Source organism: Lethenteron reissneri, chromosome 7, assembly GCF_015708825.2.
Source record: "Lethenteron reissneri isolate LAM-NWPU_2019-01 chromosome 7, ASM1570882v1, whole genome shotgun sequence".
NCBI classification, from domain to species: domain Eukaryota; kingdom Metazoa; phylum Chordata; class Hyperoartia; order Petromyzontiformes; family Petromyzontidae; genus Lethenteron; species Lethenteron reissneri.
This window is the reverse complement of record NC_083785.1, coordinates 3,166,191-3,183,660: the sequence shown is the minus strand read 5'-3', so window position 1 is coordinate 3,183,660 and position 17,470 is coordinate 3,166,191. Positions and strand designations below refer to the sequence as shown.

The window sequence follows — 17,470 nt, the reverse complement described above, 5'->3', positions numbered from 1 at the left end:
GACACGATTACCTCTATAAAACACGCTGCCTTGGCGGACCTAAACTAAACCTAGTAACAAGTATTATCAATTAATCACACTCTGTCCTGCCTGGAATTGTTGCGTGTAGAGTGCAAAAAAATAGTGGTTTGCTTTTGTTTGCATTCACTCAAGAGAAGGCGGTTGTCTAGCTCTAGTTGGTAATGCCCATGTAGCTCTATTGGAAGTTCTCAGCACTACAGAGAACCTGAGTTTGAGTCCAAGCAATACAGTAGATTGCGTGCTTCGCCCTTTCCAGTTCCAAGATGTCTGCAAGTTGCAGGGTGGTTGCCTCGTTCACCGCCGAATCCTGGAACGTGCAAGCGGTTAGCGTTAATTTTATTTATAGAGGCGTAGCGCTGCTGTTTTTAAAGATATTGTACTCGCCGCAGAGAACCGTAATGACACGGCCGCACTCTACGATTGCTGGCGCCAAACTGTGCCACGCTGCCTCCCGCATGGCCTTTTACTTCCGATTCCGTTCGGAATCGATTCGGAACGGAATCGGAAGGACAACTGATGACGTACGTGTACGTTAACAGTCCGCTGATGCATGCATGCATGTTCCTCTTGTGTTACTTTGCTTGTGGCGAACGACGAATGGGCAGGCAGCAGCAGCAGCGCTGGCAGCGGCACCACCGACGTCAGAGGGGAAGGGGCGCCGCGTCGCAGGAAGCCTGCGACAGGAACCGGCGCAACAGGAGGCGGCGGTGGGTTCAAGCGCGACGGCAACGTCTACCAGCTGGGCTCACGGGGCGACAGCGACAACGATGACGACAACAACACGTGGAACGGGAACTCGACGCAGCAGATGTGATGGGGCCCCCCTCGGGGCACGGCCCTCTCGCAAACCGCGCCGCGCCGCTCCCAGCGCGCGCGAGTCGTGGACCCCGAACTTGGCACACAAACACACTCGCCTGACACTTGACTGCACGACACGGAGCGCTGCAGGTAGCCGCCGCTTGGTTAGCAAATTCCCGACTCGACTGGACCCATTCAGCAGTGCCGTTAAAAAAAAATGCGTCATATATCACAAAATAAGTACAGTGTCCGTGGATACGCAGCAGTTGAACTCTACGCCTGTAAATATAAAATAAATGTATTAAATTTCCAGCTCCCTGGCTTAATATGCATTCAAAACTCTCCGAGTCATGCCCGGCTCCATAGATCAACGTTGAATGGTCTCACAATGTACTGCGTGCCCTCTTGTAAGCGGGGGGTCATGTGACTCCCACCTTTGTGGATGGAGCTCAGGAGCGGACTGTGACACCTTCACAAGAAGGTGTTATGACCGTGCACTACTTGACAGTCGCGTAGCTGAACATTAACACTCGTGTTGGACGACGTGATGCAGCTGTCACGTGTAGCTACAAAACAACAAACATTTAACTGTTTGAGTTCTGTCTTTAAAGAAAGGTACAACCCAAAGAATTACTGGATAATATTTTGTGCGATCAGTTTGGCTGTGCATCTCGGGCTGCGCGACTATTCTGAAAGTTCAGTGGCAAGAGAAACCACACTATCTTGGGTGAAATCGTGACATTTAAGTGTCATGCCATTTTGCCCTATAGTGATATAACGAAAGTGCAACTGACTTACTATTATGTGGAAGAGGTTGCGAGTTTGAATCGTTTGAATCAATCAGTTTGAATGTCAGGCCATTATCCCTCGGGGGATGAGAACTCGGTAGCTATCCTCTTTCTCCTGCGATGCTGTGCCATTTTCCCTGATTATTCATAATAATTAAATCTACTGCAAATACAATAACACTATATGCATGTATGTAGTATGTCTCGCTGGGTAGTACTGTGGTTCAGATGGAAGGCTCTAAATCAGAAAATTCTGAGCTGAAAGCCACAGCTGCAGTCATCAACCCATTATCCCACCGAGTTTGACCAATGATTACCACTTGTGTGAGGTTAGCAACAGTTGCGCAGATGCATAAAGCAGCCCCTGCCAGATAGTGGGAACTTTACACCATTGAAGGCTGCCATAGGGAGATATATGTATGTTGAACTTGTTTCGCACCATACGTAGCCAACCGTGCTAATCGGAGGTGCGAGATGAGAACACGCCCGCTTGAGTTTGAGCACCGAAACGATTTAACTTGGTTTATAAGATACCGTGTTACAAATCTGACCGCCCTATGCAGTGAGCCGTGGTGCATTGTGGGAGCGCTGTGTTGGCCCATGCAGCTGAAATCTAAATCTAGCATCACACTCCCGTGATGAGAGTTGGAATTTGAGAGGGAAAATCACAAACGTTATTTGACTTGAATAGATTTCAACTGCTGCATAGAATCAATATTTTGATATTTAAGGAAATTAAACACCCACATTCTTTTTTGGCTTCCTCTTAGGCAGTGCAAGAAAGGTGCATTGCACAAGATTCGGTGAGCCTGTTGTTCATTAGATTAGAAGGTATTTTTTTTCATAGGGCTTACTAAACCATTGCTTTCTATGTTTAAGGCAAACAGGACATTCATGTATCCCTCAAGGTAACATGAAAAGGCAATGATAAAATATTATAATTACACTCAATTGCACAATTGTTAACCTGTCATATCAGTGCTTACCTCCTGACGTAGCAGACTTTGTTATACTAGTGTATATTGTTTGGTATTTAAATCGCCTACATTGTGTTTTCATTCTAAACTTACACCAGCATTCTGAGTGGTTAAAAATTATCGCATTTAATTTGAAATAAAGTCAGCGAATCGTTCAACTGAGATCCTTGTAAATAAAGGCATGCTGTCTCAACGGGCTCTCACTTGGCTTCAATAAAAAAAAATCAATTTCATCGACCTCTCTGTTTTTGTAATTTGGATATAAAATTTGAACTCTTAAAAGCCTTGTCCTCAGCAAGCCAATTATGTGCACTTTCCTTCAATGTCTATTCTTCTGCAACACCAGTGACCCAGAGCTCTGTTTACCAGCTTCACGTGCTCCATTAAGGCATGTTACAGGTAGGAACAACAGTTCCACACTGCCCACCGGGGATTAGTTGGCCGTCGTGCATAGCCCCTCCCAAACATGTACGCTCCCGGATTGGTTGAAGTGCGTCACGTGACCGCGAGCTGGCGACTTTCTGTTGTGCGCCCCGCACCTCAGGGCCCGAGAAGCAGCAACATGACAGCCGCAGCCACGGAAAGCTGACGGTCAATCCACTCGCACACGGCTCGCCCATACAGCTCACTCGCATACAAGCGCATGCAGCTCAGAGGAGACGGGTGAGGCAGAGCCGTGCTCAGTCCACTGCTGCCCTGAGGGACCCCCGTGCTCTCCACTGTTGCCCGGAGGGAGAGTCGCGCTCTCTCCACTGCTGCCCTGAGGGAGAGCCGTGCTCTGTCCATTACATTAGTACTCGAGGTTTTTTGGTGCTTAAATCCACTGCTGGATGACGACCCACCGCACACCATGCGAGTGGATCGTAAGGATTTCCTTGGCCAGTCTGTGGAGGGCCCGCCGTCCGCTGTGGTTGTTCGGGGCCGCCGCAGGCTCTGGTTATGATTATAGTGTACATGTGCTATGCCTTCACTAGCCCACACCGATTAGTATTGTGAAGTATGCGCTATTCCCTCATTCACGAGATTGCTATCCGCGATTTGGGCTATCCGCCAATCGCATCTGGAACTACACGACTCTGTGTGGGCCGACGTGCACCCCACCGCCCTCGGTGGGCAGGTGGGATGTGAGGTCCACCCCGTCCGCTCCCTGCCCCGCATCCATCGGCTCCTGCCGGGCCCCCACCGACCGGGTGATCGGGCCCCCCTCTTTGAGGGACACAGCTGAACTGATGGCTCACCACCGCACAGAGTCCACCCACACCCCGAAACGTCGTGATTTATTTTATTTGATACCTACGTGACTTTACCGAAAGAACCAAAGAGTACGTTTTTAATCCGTCGCACGCAAACCGCTGCGAACCGAAATATCTGTGAATCGAATTTCGGAATGGCCATGAGTCTGCAAGAGAGATGTTTCCACTGACAAAACAGAAAACGTGATGGGAACTAAGGCAGTCGAGGTCTAAACGCTCATAAATTGGCGTCGCTGATTGGCTGAGGGCATGGCTCAGCCCCGCTCGGATTGGCCGACATTGGCGCCCGCGTGCAGATAACTTAAACTGTTCATCGACCATGTTAACGTTAGTCGAAACCACGGGGTCTTATGGGAGGTGAAACGTTAACCGAAAAAAACGTTAACCGATGTCACTTTTAACCCAGGGACTGCTGTATATGGAATGGGGTGTTGCCCACTTGCTCGTGCGGGCTTTTTCTTTGTTCTCCGGTGTCCTGCCACGTGTAAATATGCATTAAATGGCCGAAAGCACCTTTTACCATATATATAGAGGACCGCAGAGCTTGGAGGTAGGGGGGGATTTGGCACTGACTCACCGCCTGGCTGCCTGTCCCCGCTTGGCCCGTTGCTCCTCGCGCCTCCCGAGTCGTTCGCTCTCTTCGAGAACAAATCAAATCTTTATTTTATGTGCCTGCAATAATGTAGGCATCAGTGCACACCATAGCAGAACGGGAACAGTGCAGGGGGCATACAGCAAGAGGAATGAAATCAGAAGCCCGACCCCAAGACCTCAGCGGCAACCACCGACTGAGCAAAATAGATTGCAACCGCACGCAAAAAATAAAATACAATCGAACCCAACGAATAGCATAAACATAGTAAAATGCGTAAAGAAACCGTTTTTTTTTGCTCTTAATTTTTTGATGGTATGGGAAGGCAACTCTGCGTAGGTGAGTCTTGCACAGACCACGCAATTGAGAGACACTCGGTACGTTGCGGACGTCTGGTGGCAGGCCGCTCTCGGGAAGATCGGGTGAAAGATCCCGTACACAGAGAGTGAGTGAATACCGTGTGCGCATTACAAGTTGTGAAACCATGAATTGTCCTTGTTTGCTTTGTCAGAGAGCAGCTATTGAGGCGGGCACACGAGGAGTTGCTGTCACTTTCATCACACTCGGCCACCTTTATTTCCAGCGTGCTTTACATTCACTACCCCATTCCAGATATTATTTTTTTACGCTGAATCAACCTGGGGAAGGTAAACGTACACGTTTCCATGGCCAGCCATTGAAATGGCCATCCATTGAATACCCAGGCCACTGAAATCATAATCACGATCTGGTTCGAGAATCGATTCTCTGCACGTCGTGGTGAATGTTCGCAATATCTCGTGGACTGCAGGGGCCAGTTCAAAACACGACGACCGCAATGTTATTCGTATGACATTTAAATGCGCTGCAGCACGTACAAATCAACACACGTAGATTTTTACGCAATTCGATTAATTGCATTGTAAAAGTTAAGCAGCCAATGTTAATGCGTCATTGCATCCGGAGCAAACACCAGTTTTGGGTCAGAAAACACGACTGGGCATCGTTCTGGCATGTGACCTCTTTGTTTTACGAGCTCTCCGTGTCCTTGCTAAGAGCGTGGCAACCTGCCGCCTATCAAGTTAATGGGAGGAATTATTATGGCGAGGTTGTGTGTATGTACGTGGGATGACATTGGCCCTGGATTACATACATTTCCTGGGGAGCATCACCACGAATAGTCACGGACAGCCTTATTCTTAGGTTTTTTCGGTAAAGTCACGTAGGTAAAAACATTAAAAAGTGAAATAAAATATAAACGCAGTGGTAACTCCTGCAATCTCTCATTTACTTGATACAGCTGTCGTGGCTGTGACGGTACCACCTGAAGACGGAAGCTTGTGTTGCCTCCGAAACGTCGTGATTTTTTATTTTATTTTACTTTTTAATGTTTTTACCTACGTGACTTTACCGAAAAAACCTAAGAATATGAATCATTGCAGTCACGAAAGCTTCAAATCACGGACAGCCTTCTTCACACGTGCAGGTCATCCATTTCTTTCACGTGGTACTTAATAATGCAATTGACACGCAAAGCCTTAGTGAGTCTCAAGATTGTTTTCAGGAGGGTGCTGCCCTAGATGCATTGTGAATTCACTACAATTGTAACTTTGTTTTTTTACCAGGTAAGGCCCACTAAACTCTATAGCTCTTTTTCAGAAGCGACCTTGGCAACGCAAATGATAGCTCAACGAAGTGGCTTATCATGTGGAAATTTACAGCAGGCAAATTCTCTAAATGCATGTGTCTAAATGTGGAGGGATAAACCGGAGTATGCGGAGAAAAATCCACGCGAACTCCAAATACACATGCGTCAGGGTCGGGATCGAACCCACTACTTCCTGTATGCCAGGCGAGGTAGTTAACATCTCGTCACAGTGGCAGCCCCAATTCTTTATGAAGTATGCCTGCATGGAGTGGGGTAAGTTGGCGTACCAAGATAAATACGTTTGAAATGTTGAGAGCAGTTTTGTAATAAGTTTAATCACTTTTATCCACATATACGTTAATCGTATCACTCCTCTTTGATTAACTGGGATGGCACTGAAGCGTTTTCATCATGCACACGATATTGGCTGAAAGCTGCTTTCATTCAACAAACATTTTCAAAGCATCGGGTTATGTTGCCCCATGGCTTGGAAGCTAACGTTGGCTTCAGCATTAACCAAGCCATGTTTTATCCATGCTGGACACGTTAGCCTGCGGGCTTCTCTGTGTCTAGTATCATCCACACAATATACTCTCTCATTTTATCGTACGAAGACGCAAAGGAGGGAGGGATGTTTAAGTCTCGTGTCCACTCTGCTTGCAAATTTTCAACAAGAGTAGAGCGTGATGTGGTGAAATAATGCATAATTCTCCCACACTGAACGATATGCCATTTTATATTTTGTTTTCCATTTCCATCAGATATTGTAGTGGTTATAAATAAATAGCATTTGAATTTGATTGACTCATCACATTGTATACAGCACAATAGCTCACAACTTGTATGTAGTTTCTTTTTATGGCACGTTTCCACCGATGGGTTTCAAAAGGGCCTTAAATAAGTTACTCAAATAACTGCATTCCTGGTTACACACACTTTAACCAAACTCTTAAGTGAACTTAAAGCTCGATTGATCCTTACATGTGTAGAGGTGTAATTGCGCATGGCTACGAATGTTGAGGTGTGATTATGCATGGCCACGGATGGCCAACAAACACAAGGGGCGGGGTTACGGCCGTACACAAGGGTGGCGCTCGCACCGACGTCCGCATGTGTATCCCCCACGGGCCCCCCCTCGGGGGCGAGTCCTATAAAAGGTGATGAGCTCGAGGGCTCGAGGTCGGGACTCAGCTTTAACCAGAGAAGACGGAAGACCAGCTAGTGTAGGCCCCAGAGCTCCCCTGGCTCGCTGTCCTTATAAGGGCCGACCAGGGCAAGCCGGTGGCGTGGCCCCGAGAGCCCAGACTAAGCTGGTCTGGTGACTCAGGGAGCCGGGATCCCAGCTTAACCAAGCTGGGACAGATAGCCTCCCCTAGTCCCGTAGTGGAGGAATTGGTATAGGTTAGAGGGGTTAGCTGTCGAGAATCCCTGTAGCCAAGTGACCTGTAATAACTGTGTTGGTGTAATAAATAAGTGTGCCTCCGATCCTGTCGTCAAGCCTCCATATATACTTACTACACATGTTCTTTCCTAAATACACGAAAAGTTGGGAGCAAAACGTCTCTCAACCAGTAGTCCCACAGTCCTGGTGGTTCCATTCTACTCTTGCCTATGGAAATACGTTCAGGAGCTAAATGGCAATGTCGAGATCCGCTTGACACGACGAGAGGGCTTCAGCAGAGAGAGATCATTCGTGTGGTTCTGCTGTTCCTCCTCCGTGGAAGGAGCGCAGACCACAGAGGTGTACTATATTGTCCAGAGTTTCGGTTGCATGGCCACACTCGCACGGCTCTAGACTGTCTTTCATTTTAAATGTATGATGGGAGCTTTGCGCATTGGCCTGTTGATGTTCTGACGCGGAGGAGGAATATAAAAGCCGTGAGATGCGATGATGTTTGGCTCTCGAATGAGGTCTTTATTCAGGATTGTCCGCGTTGTTCCACGCTGTTCGCCAGCGTCCCTTTGGAACTGGGTGAGATCCTAGGATGGTGACGGCAGCGTGATACCAGAAGGGGGATCGGACACTGGAGTCGGCGGCGAGATGCTTGGTTGAGGTTTTGATTGATGGGTGGGTGGTTTTTCATTGCAAACACAACGTGCAGACTCCTTTGCAGTTTGTCCTTTCATTGAGAAGGTGTGACACCCAGTCGTTTTGCTGAGAGCTTCTTCGGGAACTGAATCCTTTAGGGTGACCACTATTTTCCACTACCCTAACAATGGCAGGTTAAACACTGGGACAGGGTTACTTGGGCATATCAATAATGTAAAGTTATTTTTAAAGGGTCATTTACAAAGTGCCTCGTTCAAGGCCACAGATTCTCTACCTTTTCTGAGATGCATTTATAATGGTAAATAACAAAAGTATTAGAGTCTCTCCGTTTCAAAATCAAGGAAGGCCGCAGGTAGAACTTGCAAATTGTCGCTCGCAAGCTGTGCAATACTGACTTGGTGACATGGAAACTGTCAGATACTCGACCAGAGAGCCAGGGGGATTCATCACCTCTCTCTGATTATGTTGCAATGCCGGTGGGATCCTGTCTCTAATCTGGGTGATTCTTTAATCAGATACATCGTAGAACTGAACAACAACCATCCGAGGAGGACTTTTCTAACTTGTAGAGACAATCATGATCTACCAGACCATTCACCACCCTGAGATATTATTTTGGTGACCCCTTGCTGTGCTGATAGCCCGAGCAATGAAATCCTTCCATGCTTGGACCAGAGCCTTCCTGTATAATTTATATGATTCTCGATATGACTCTCAATCATGATCAATTCCAGACCACCAACCTCGTTCCTCTCATTTGCTGCCATCGTTTCAGCTTACACAGCTCATCATTAAACCATGGGTGAGCTCTGAAGCTGTCTGGGTGCCACCTGGTTGATAGTTCCGCTCAGTATATGTCAATACTGAGCTGCCAGCTCATCCGCATTTGGTTAAATAACACTGATCAGTGAATACCACCCGAACAGCAACCCAAAAACCAATTGGGCCTATTTAAATTGCCTTATTAATTTAGGTCGGGAGCTCAGTTAAACACATACGTTTTCAAATTAAAGAGATAGTCATTAGTTCATGATAGGGGAGTGACTTTTACCTCCACTCGTAGACCAACACCAAATCGTAGACCAACACCTACAAACATGTCGAGTCAACAAACCCATGGATACCAAAGAATCTATCTAACACTGAGCCAGGTAATTGTCGGTCACATTCATCGACCGAGCAATTGCAATCTCTGAGAATCACCATTACAGGGCAGCTCACCGGCCAAACTAAACCTAGTCCAGAGAACGCATATAATAACAACAACACATTGATGTATGTGGGTGGTCTACGGACAATTGGCAGTTTTTTTGTCCAACAACTTCCCGGTTGTAGCACTCCACAAAAGAACCCAGGTAAATCTTCACATTTCAGATGAGTTCTCAACCCCATCAAATCTGACAAATCCCATATTTTTGGAGTATTTAATATCCCCCATGAGACAGGACTAAAATCAGTCCTGCAGTGTCATCTAACCGGCTTTCCTTGATAAATGCCAGGTCAAGGCCCCCCTCTTCAATTAAGTCGTGGAGGCAAAAAATCTCATTAGACGTTAATCTGGGAATAAGCAACACAAAATTCAGGTCTCGACTTCTGTCATCCTTGACGGGGGTTATAGGTCACGGGATTCACAGCTGTTTGGTATTCCTTCCGTGATTACCAAGAGTACCCCTACGCCCCATGCCTGTCACAATCCGAATTTTAAAAGGACAAACCCCAAGGCTTCCGAAACTGGCTGAGGCATGCTCGCTATATGCCCGGCTGCCTACATTGTTCTAGATTTGAAGCTTTCGTGACTGCAAGGATTCATACTCTTAGGTTTTTTCGATAAAGTCACGTAGGTAAAAATAAAAAATAATATAGATAATAATAGAAATTAAATAATAAATCACGACGTTTCGGAGGCAACACAAGTCTCCGTCATCAGGTGGGACCGTCACAGCTAGATTTAATGGAGACAGTAAATCTAGCTGTGACGGTCCCACCTTATTTATTTTTGATTTTTATCTCTATTATTTTTTATTTTTACCTACGTGACTTTACCGAAAAAACCTAAGAGTATGCCTACATTGTCTCACTGTGCAGCCAACGTTGTGGTACATACCCCCCGGAAAGGGAATAGGCCATACAGCTGTGCAAATAAATAAGTAAAGTGATTGGAGGACGCGGTGAGAAGTGTAACCTATCAGGATCTCATGAAGATGTCGATTTCTCCGGTGCTTTAGAGTTGTAGATTTGTGCCAGAGAGGTGCCGTGCGTGTAACCAAACACAACAATTGACTTGACAAGGGATAGTGACGGTGCCCCATGACTCTCTATGGGAGCTGTGCATTTGGGAAAGTTGGTAATCCATCATCTACGATGTAGCTGCCCCGGCCAACCCAGCTGCCTCATCCATTGCATATACATGTAGAGCCCGTTTTGTCAATCCACTGCTGGATGAGGGTCTCCCCACACCGTGCATGTAGCGGGGGTCATTTGACCATACTTCACCGCACTGGCCGGTGTCGGTTGGATGTTGGTGAGTGGAGATACTGGAGCACAGTCCAACACAACAATGTATTTGTCTGCGCTGCCGTCGGCTAGTAACCCTGCAGCAACTGTTGTATATAATGGTCAGCCATCCATGTACTTATCCAGGCTCAATATATCCTGCTTAGCTGCCAAAATCTGACAGAATCAGTCGAATTCCGGGTGATTTGGTTGGAGGCGTTCATTCCATAAAGCGCCTAAATGCAAACACACCCCCCAAGACGCTGTGTGAGAACGGGATGGCACGTGTGTAAAGTGGCCAAGAGAAGTACAGGGGGGAGGGTGGGGAGACGCGAGTATGTGTCAGTGATGAGAGGATGGCTTCAGTGGAGAATGAATAATCGCACAGAAGACAATTTCGTCGTGGGGAAGAGAGTCATACGTGGAGGAAGAGAACGGATCTTAAGCAAGGGCATGGAAACACGGACAGAGCCATCAATGTAGAGCAGAGATCTCTAGGCCAACGGGCACATCAGAGAAGGAGTAAACTACACAATGTGTATAGTTTGTGTACTCCGAGGTGGACCAGGGTTTAATAGTAGGAGTTTACATTACTTATGCGTTTTCATGGCGTTGCCTATAAGCGGTCCGTTTGATGAACACTGTAACACCGTAGGGGGGGGGGGGGGTGCAATGGTTAGCACTATGAATCTGGTGATCCGACTCTTTAATTCCAGCCACAGCTGACATTAGCATAAATTTAACACGTTAGGGTTGCTTCCGGTCACCCTGCTACTGCTCTGTTTAAGACCGGAAGCAACAGGAGAGCTTCACCATTCTTGCCCGATGAAGCTGATTGTAATTATCAGCGAAACGTCGGACTACTCAAATTTTAAAATGCTGTTGATTCTCTTTTCAACACACCGGTGAGCTAAAGAAGTTAATTATTTTGTCCTTTGAAAAACGTGACACATTTTTTATTGTTTGGCCGTGTCGGGTGGTGGAGGGTTACGATACATTTATAAATAACGCGATCTGACCCAAAAACCTATATTATGAGTATCAACTAAACTAAACTATTTTTTTTACCAGGTTAGGCCCACTGAGCAATAAAGCTCTGTTTCAGAAGCAACCCGGCCAAAATGATAGCTCAACGAAGGGGCTTAACGTGTGAAAATACTTTTTAACAGCCAAATACTTTAAACACATGTTGATTCTAAAAATGTGGAGGTAAAAGCCGGAGGAACCGGAAAAAAAATCCACGCGACCACAGGGAAAGAGACACACAAACTCCAAATATTCTGTGCAGGCGTCAGGGTCAGGATCGAACCCACGACCATCCAGTATACCAGGCGAGGTAGTTAACATCTCGCCACCATGGCATCCCATTGATATCTGAACAGGTCCTACTCCCACACCCAATCTTCTCCAACCCGTAATGACCAGCGTGCTGAAATATTCTCAAATTTCCCGTGTAGTCAGTTACCCAGCTAGTTTCGGTGGCAACAGGCCGCAGCCACTACCAATTGAGTTATTGTTGGGGTAGAGAGGAGCCCAGGCAGTAGCCGTCCAGAATACTCGAGGCAGAGATTATGTTTAATAGCAGTATAATGTTATAAGAACGCCAGTAGGACAAATTGTGGGTTTGGAGAAGGCTAATAGTTCCACTGTGTTGTCTCACAACAGCTCACTCTTGGGACCTTTTTGCCAATTTCAAAGTATGAAAAACAAGAATAGGTTTTACCCTTTCTGGCAATAAAACAGATCTTCAGATGTTCGAACACCAAATATATACTCTTTGCAAGGAACCAAGTCTGCATTAACCACACGTACTTGTGGTGAACATGTAAACATGCTCTGATAATTATATATGCATCTTTGAAACGGATTGTCCTACACCAGTGACAGCTTTTTTATGGCCTCGTCTCACCAGTGTCAGACCAGAGAACGCCAAAAGGTCCTTTGTCAATGTAAGAGTGAATGGGAACAGCTTCAAAGACCCAAGAGTAATGAGGTCAAGTGCTTTCACTCCACGAATCTGATTTTGATTAAAATCAATCTCTTGTGGACCCCCCTCCCCCCACAAGTCCGACCCATAATCTTGGGTTCTTCTTCACAGTGAAAAACTCGAATTGGGTTTCATATGGATTGTAAAAATAACCTCTTCAAAAAAATGTTGCCATAAAAAAACATAATACATAATTTAAGACCACTTAAAAAAATTCGATAGCAATGAAAAGCGGAGCGTGTTTGTTTGGCTGATAATGAACATGTATTGCACACTTAGTTGTAGCAACCGGTATCTCTTGCAAATGAGGCTACCCTGGCCTCTTGAAATCTCACCTGGTTAAGCAAATAGACTTGACGAACAGTTGCTCCGAGAGGGAATGTCGGGTGCTGCGTGTTGCTCCCATGATGCCTTGTTGCATTAATGTTTGAACAACACATTCATCTTCAAATTAAGAAGATAGTGATCACCACCCAGACGAGCTCCAAATATAGGCTCTCAGCCTTGCTAAAATGCCAAACCACCAGTTCCTGAAGAACTGCATTAAGTCAATACGTTGAGCAAATGTGGCGATCAACGAGAGCAGCGAGGACAGTGACAACTGTAGATCAGTTTATTCAATATTAATCACAATCAGAATACGCATTTATATTGAAGGAATCCGATGAGCTATGAAGCTCTTTCTCACAGATGTCCAGTTGAATCATCAGTACAGTCACCGATTTGGCCTGAACGGGCAATTGTCTCGCAGCTTGCGTGATTGGACGAGGCGAAGAAAGCGTGGGCCTTAGTGCAAATGCTCCGTCGCCTCCTTATCACTCTGCTATCGCTACTGCCACAGCGACTGTTACACAGAACTTCAAACGCCGATTCCTCCACCCATGTTGAAGACTCGGTCTTGCATACTGTGTGCGTATTATGATATTGGATGTAATTGACGGATTTTCACTCGCGGCAGATATAGCACGGTTGATAATATGCGTGAGAAGAGTGCACTTGAAAGTCGTATTAAGCCAGGGAAAATTCACAGTGTAATGCATTTTTGTTAAATTGACATAATAACACATTTATTTATTTACGTACAATGTTGTGACCCTTTTTATACCCTGCATGCTAGCCGCCCTAAGTGTCACACTCGCAGAATATTGCCTCTGGGCTGCAGCAGAGCTGTTTGAGATGTCTATGAATATTTAATATGCACATTGTCATGAAAGAGCACATGTGAATTGTTATCAAAGTCTGCTCGGGTCTGGTGGCCTGTGTACGTGTCACATTTATGTCAAATTTAAGAATTAGGCGGTCTTTGTAAAACACACACAATAATTCAGAGAAGCTTCAGCGAATAACTCACACGACACGGCACTAAGGAGTATCCGATAATATTAATATCAATCATGGCAGAACACCCTGGTACTGTATGTCCTAGGTTTGTTTGTGCATTCACAACAGAGTCATTATTATGCATTAACAGTCTCGAAAACTTGAACGTTAAGATGGAAATTAAGGGACTGCACTAGCAGCAGTATGCACGTAAAATGTAACAAAAAAACTCAACACCTTAATAATTCACTGTCTCATCAAAAAAATATATCAGCAGCCACCACATATCTACAGCTGGATGAAGGTCCCCCCAACACCGTCACTATCATGGTCCGAGTAGAAAACATCGTAGGCCAATGTTTTGTTGCTACGACCCATATTCACGTGGCAACCTCTGCCCCATATCAGGCAACATCTCTGTGCACTCGTTGCTAGCCTCTGCTCTGCATTGTCTAGGCTCGCTGCGTGTGAGAGGAACGTGTGAGGACATCGCCTAGCAACGTACGCTCTCCGATGCCAACCCAAGGAGTTCCTCGTGGTACAATCCGCCAAGCGAGCTCCCTTATCCATCCCTCGCCCTCAACCACACATTTGCTGGGAGGCTCAGCCGAGACACGTGGGTGAGCTGGCAGCCCCACTCCCTACGTCAGTTACGCCCACTTTTACATAGCCACGCCTACTCGGTCACTAGCCCTGCGTGCACACGATCTGACTGTGGCTCTGCCAGTATATATAAAAATACGGTTTTCTTGGAATTTCTCTCACTCGATACAGCTATCGTGCTGTGACTGTTCCACCTGCAGACGGGAGCTTGTGTTGCCTCCGAAACGTCGTGATTTTTATTTTATTTTAATTTTACTTTTATTAATTAAATTTTTTTACCTACGTGACTTTACCGAAAAAAACCTAAGAATATGTGGCTCTGCCTGTTTGCTCAAAGGCCCTGCCTTCTGCTCTGCAGATCCGCCCACAACTCAGGTAGGCACACCACGTAGCAATATCTGAGTCATACATGAAGTCAAAGAATTTTAAACCTGGACGCATTCCATAGTTTCACAAATCCACCAGGGACATCAGAAAAAATACTTTCTGAAATCACTGCGGCTGTTGCAACTAAACTGGGACGTTTGGTAAGTTTACACCTGGATTAGATTATCATGAAGTATCCTCCAGGACCACCAACCCCCCCTGAAAACCCTTCCCCGCCAACAGAGAGAAGGGGGTGGGGGGTCTTTTCTGGCGGTCAGCCTTGGACAGTCCTGTCTGGAATGAGCCCTGGTCTCAGCAGTAACTATTCTAGCCACCACGTGCCCTAGCAGAGAGAATCTGGTTAGCAGGGCCAGCCAAAGAGAAGACAGACACACGTCCAAAGTATCCTGCAGGTAGCTACGTCTTATTATCATCTTCTTGGTTCTTTCGGTAAAGTCACGTAGAAGGGAAATAATAAAATAATAAAAATAAAAAATTATAAAATAATTCTCACGACGTTTCGGCCACAACGCAAGCAGCCGTCCTCAAGTGAAGACCAGGTCTGTCGGGGAGACAGCGGCAGGCTTCCCCGGACCAGTCTCGGGTTAAGCCAGTGTTTTTCACTAATTTTCGCCGATAATACCTGAGTGTAAGGGGCGACCACACCGCCTACATGGCGTGTTTACACATTTCGTGTATTGTCAGCGGGGCCGCACGTCAGATCACCGCACTAAAGATCGCCAGGGGCCGCCAGTGACCCGCGGGCCTTGCAAGAAAGAACAGTGGGTTAAGACATTAAGTCTTTCACCAATCCACGTACCAGTGACGACTTCAGATTCCAAGTCTCTATCCCAGCATTGGGTGTGCCTCTCTCCATATGGAAGCGGCCCTGTCCCGTTCCAGAATGGTCAAGCTCTGCTGTAATATTTTACAAACCCCGCACTATGTTAAAAACAATCCACATATTTGACCATCTCCACCCTGTGAGGCAAGCCAGTCTATTTTGACTTAAAACTTTCGTGACTGCAGAAATTCATGTTCTTGGTTCTTTCGGTAAAGTCACGTAGATATAAAATAAAAGGGGAAAAGCGCTATTTATTTATTTATTATCTTATTCTTTTATATACATTTTCTATTTACGTGACGTTACCGAAAGAACCAAGAATATGAAGCCAGTCTATGTTATGTAAGCCCTGCCGCGCTTTTAATGATTTATTTGACCAGGTAAGGCCCACCGAGCTACGTAGCTCTTTTCCGGCAGCGACCTGAAGTGGCTTACAATGTGCGGAAATTTACTGCAGCCAAATACTCTCAATGCAAGTTTATAAATGTCGAGGGGTAAACCGGAGGACCCGGAGAAAAATCCACGCGACCACGGTGAGAAAGACACCGTCAAACTTGCAAATATACAGGCTGCAGGGTAGGGATCGAACCCACTACTTCCTGCATACCAGGCGAGGTAATTAACATCTCACCACGGTGGCACCCACTTGTGTTTGATACACGCCCCCACGCCATTGCATAGGTGGTAGAGCAGCACAGTGATATAAGCATTTGTGTGTCTTACAGCAGCAAGCGTCTTGGTTCGATTCCCGACTCTCTGTGTAGAGTTTGTATGTGTTCTGCATGGATTTCCATCCGAGCGCTCCTGTTTCCTCCCATAGCAGCAAAAAAACCCCCATACAATCTAGCTGCCATTGGCCAAATGACTCAATTGGAATTACACACAACAGCAGCAGCAGCAACATCGCCTCCCTATTCACGGCAACTGGACAGGACCCTTCTAAAAAGGAGTTTTGAGACTCGGTGAAGTTTTAATGGGTAACACAAGCAGTATGTTATGAACTCCGCCCCGTGCTCAAAGAATTACCACCCACGTTTATATTTTTGCTCGCCGGACCCTGTATGCTAAACAAGCCCCTCCCTTATAACCAAGCTCCGCCCTCTACGCAGCACGCCCAGTGCTTAAACAAGCCCCACCTCGATTTAAAGCTTTCGTGACTGCAGGGATTCATCTTCTTGGTTCTTTCGGTAAAGTCACGTAGAAGGGAAATAATAAAAGAATAATAACATAAAAATAGTATTATGTTTTATTTTTATTATTTTATTATTAATAATAAAATACAATTTTTATTATGTTTTCTTTTTATTATTTTATTATTTCCCTTCTACGTGACTTTACCGAAAGAACCAAGAAGATAAGCCCCACCTCGTTACCCGAAGCTCCCACCCCCTACATGAAAACACCCGCCTTCTATTTACATAAAAAAACGCCCACAGTCGCCAAGCCCCGCCCATTATCGGCCAGGCCACGCCCACTATCAGCCAGGCCACGCCCTACTATCAGCCAGGCCACGCCCACTATCAACCAGGCCACGCCCACTATCAGCCAGGCCACGCCCACTATCAGCCAGGCCACGATCACTATCAGCAAGGCCACGCCCACTATTAGCCAGGCCACGCTCACTATCAGCCAAGCCACGCCCACTATCAGCCAGGCCACGCCCACTATCAGCCAGGCCACGCCCCCAAACGGGTCAAGGGCACCGCCCTCCCAGCACGGCTGCGAGTTCCATCAGCTGATGCGCGCTACGC

The 17,470-nt window shown here is 46.4% G+C and overlaps 1 protein-coding gene across 3 annotated transcripts in view; it reads left to right on the top strand.

Annotated features, from left to right (window-relative positions):
• The window catches only part of UBXN4 (UBX domain protein 4), a 32,988-nt gene extending 30,171 nt beyond the window's left edge, over positions 1–2,817 (top strand). Inside the window, exon 13 of one of the 3 annotated variants that reach the window (XM_061573274.1) lies at positions 634–2,817. In XM_061573274.1, coding sequence (XP_061429258.1) covers positions 634–835 — 202 coding nt within the window. In that variant the 3' untranslated portion in view covers positions 836–2,817. Of the gene's footprint in view, positions 1–627 lie in introns of all 3 variants that reach the window. The other 2 variants (XM_061573266.1, XM_061573259.1) reach the window with 2 other exon arrangements.
• Positions 2,818–17,470: the final 14,653 nt, after the last annotated feature.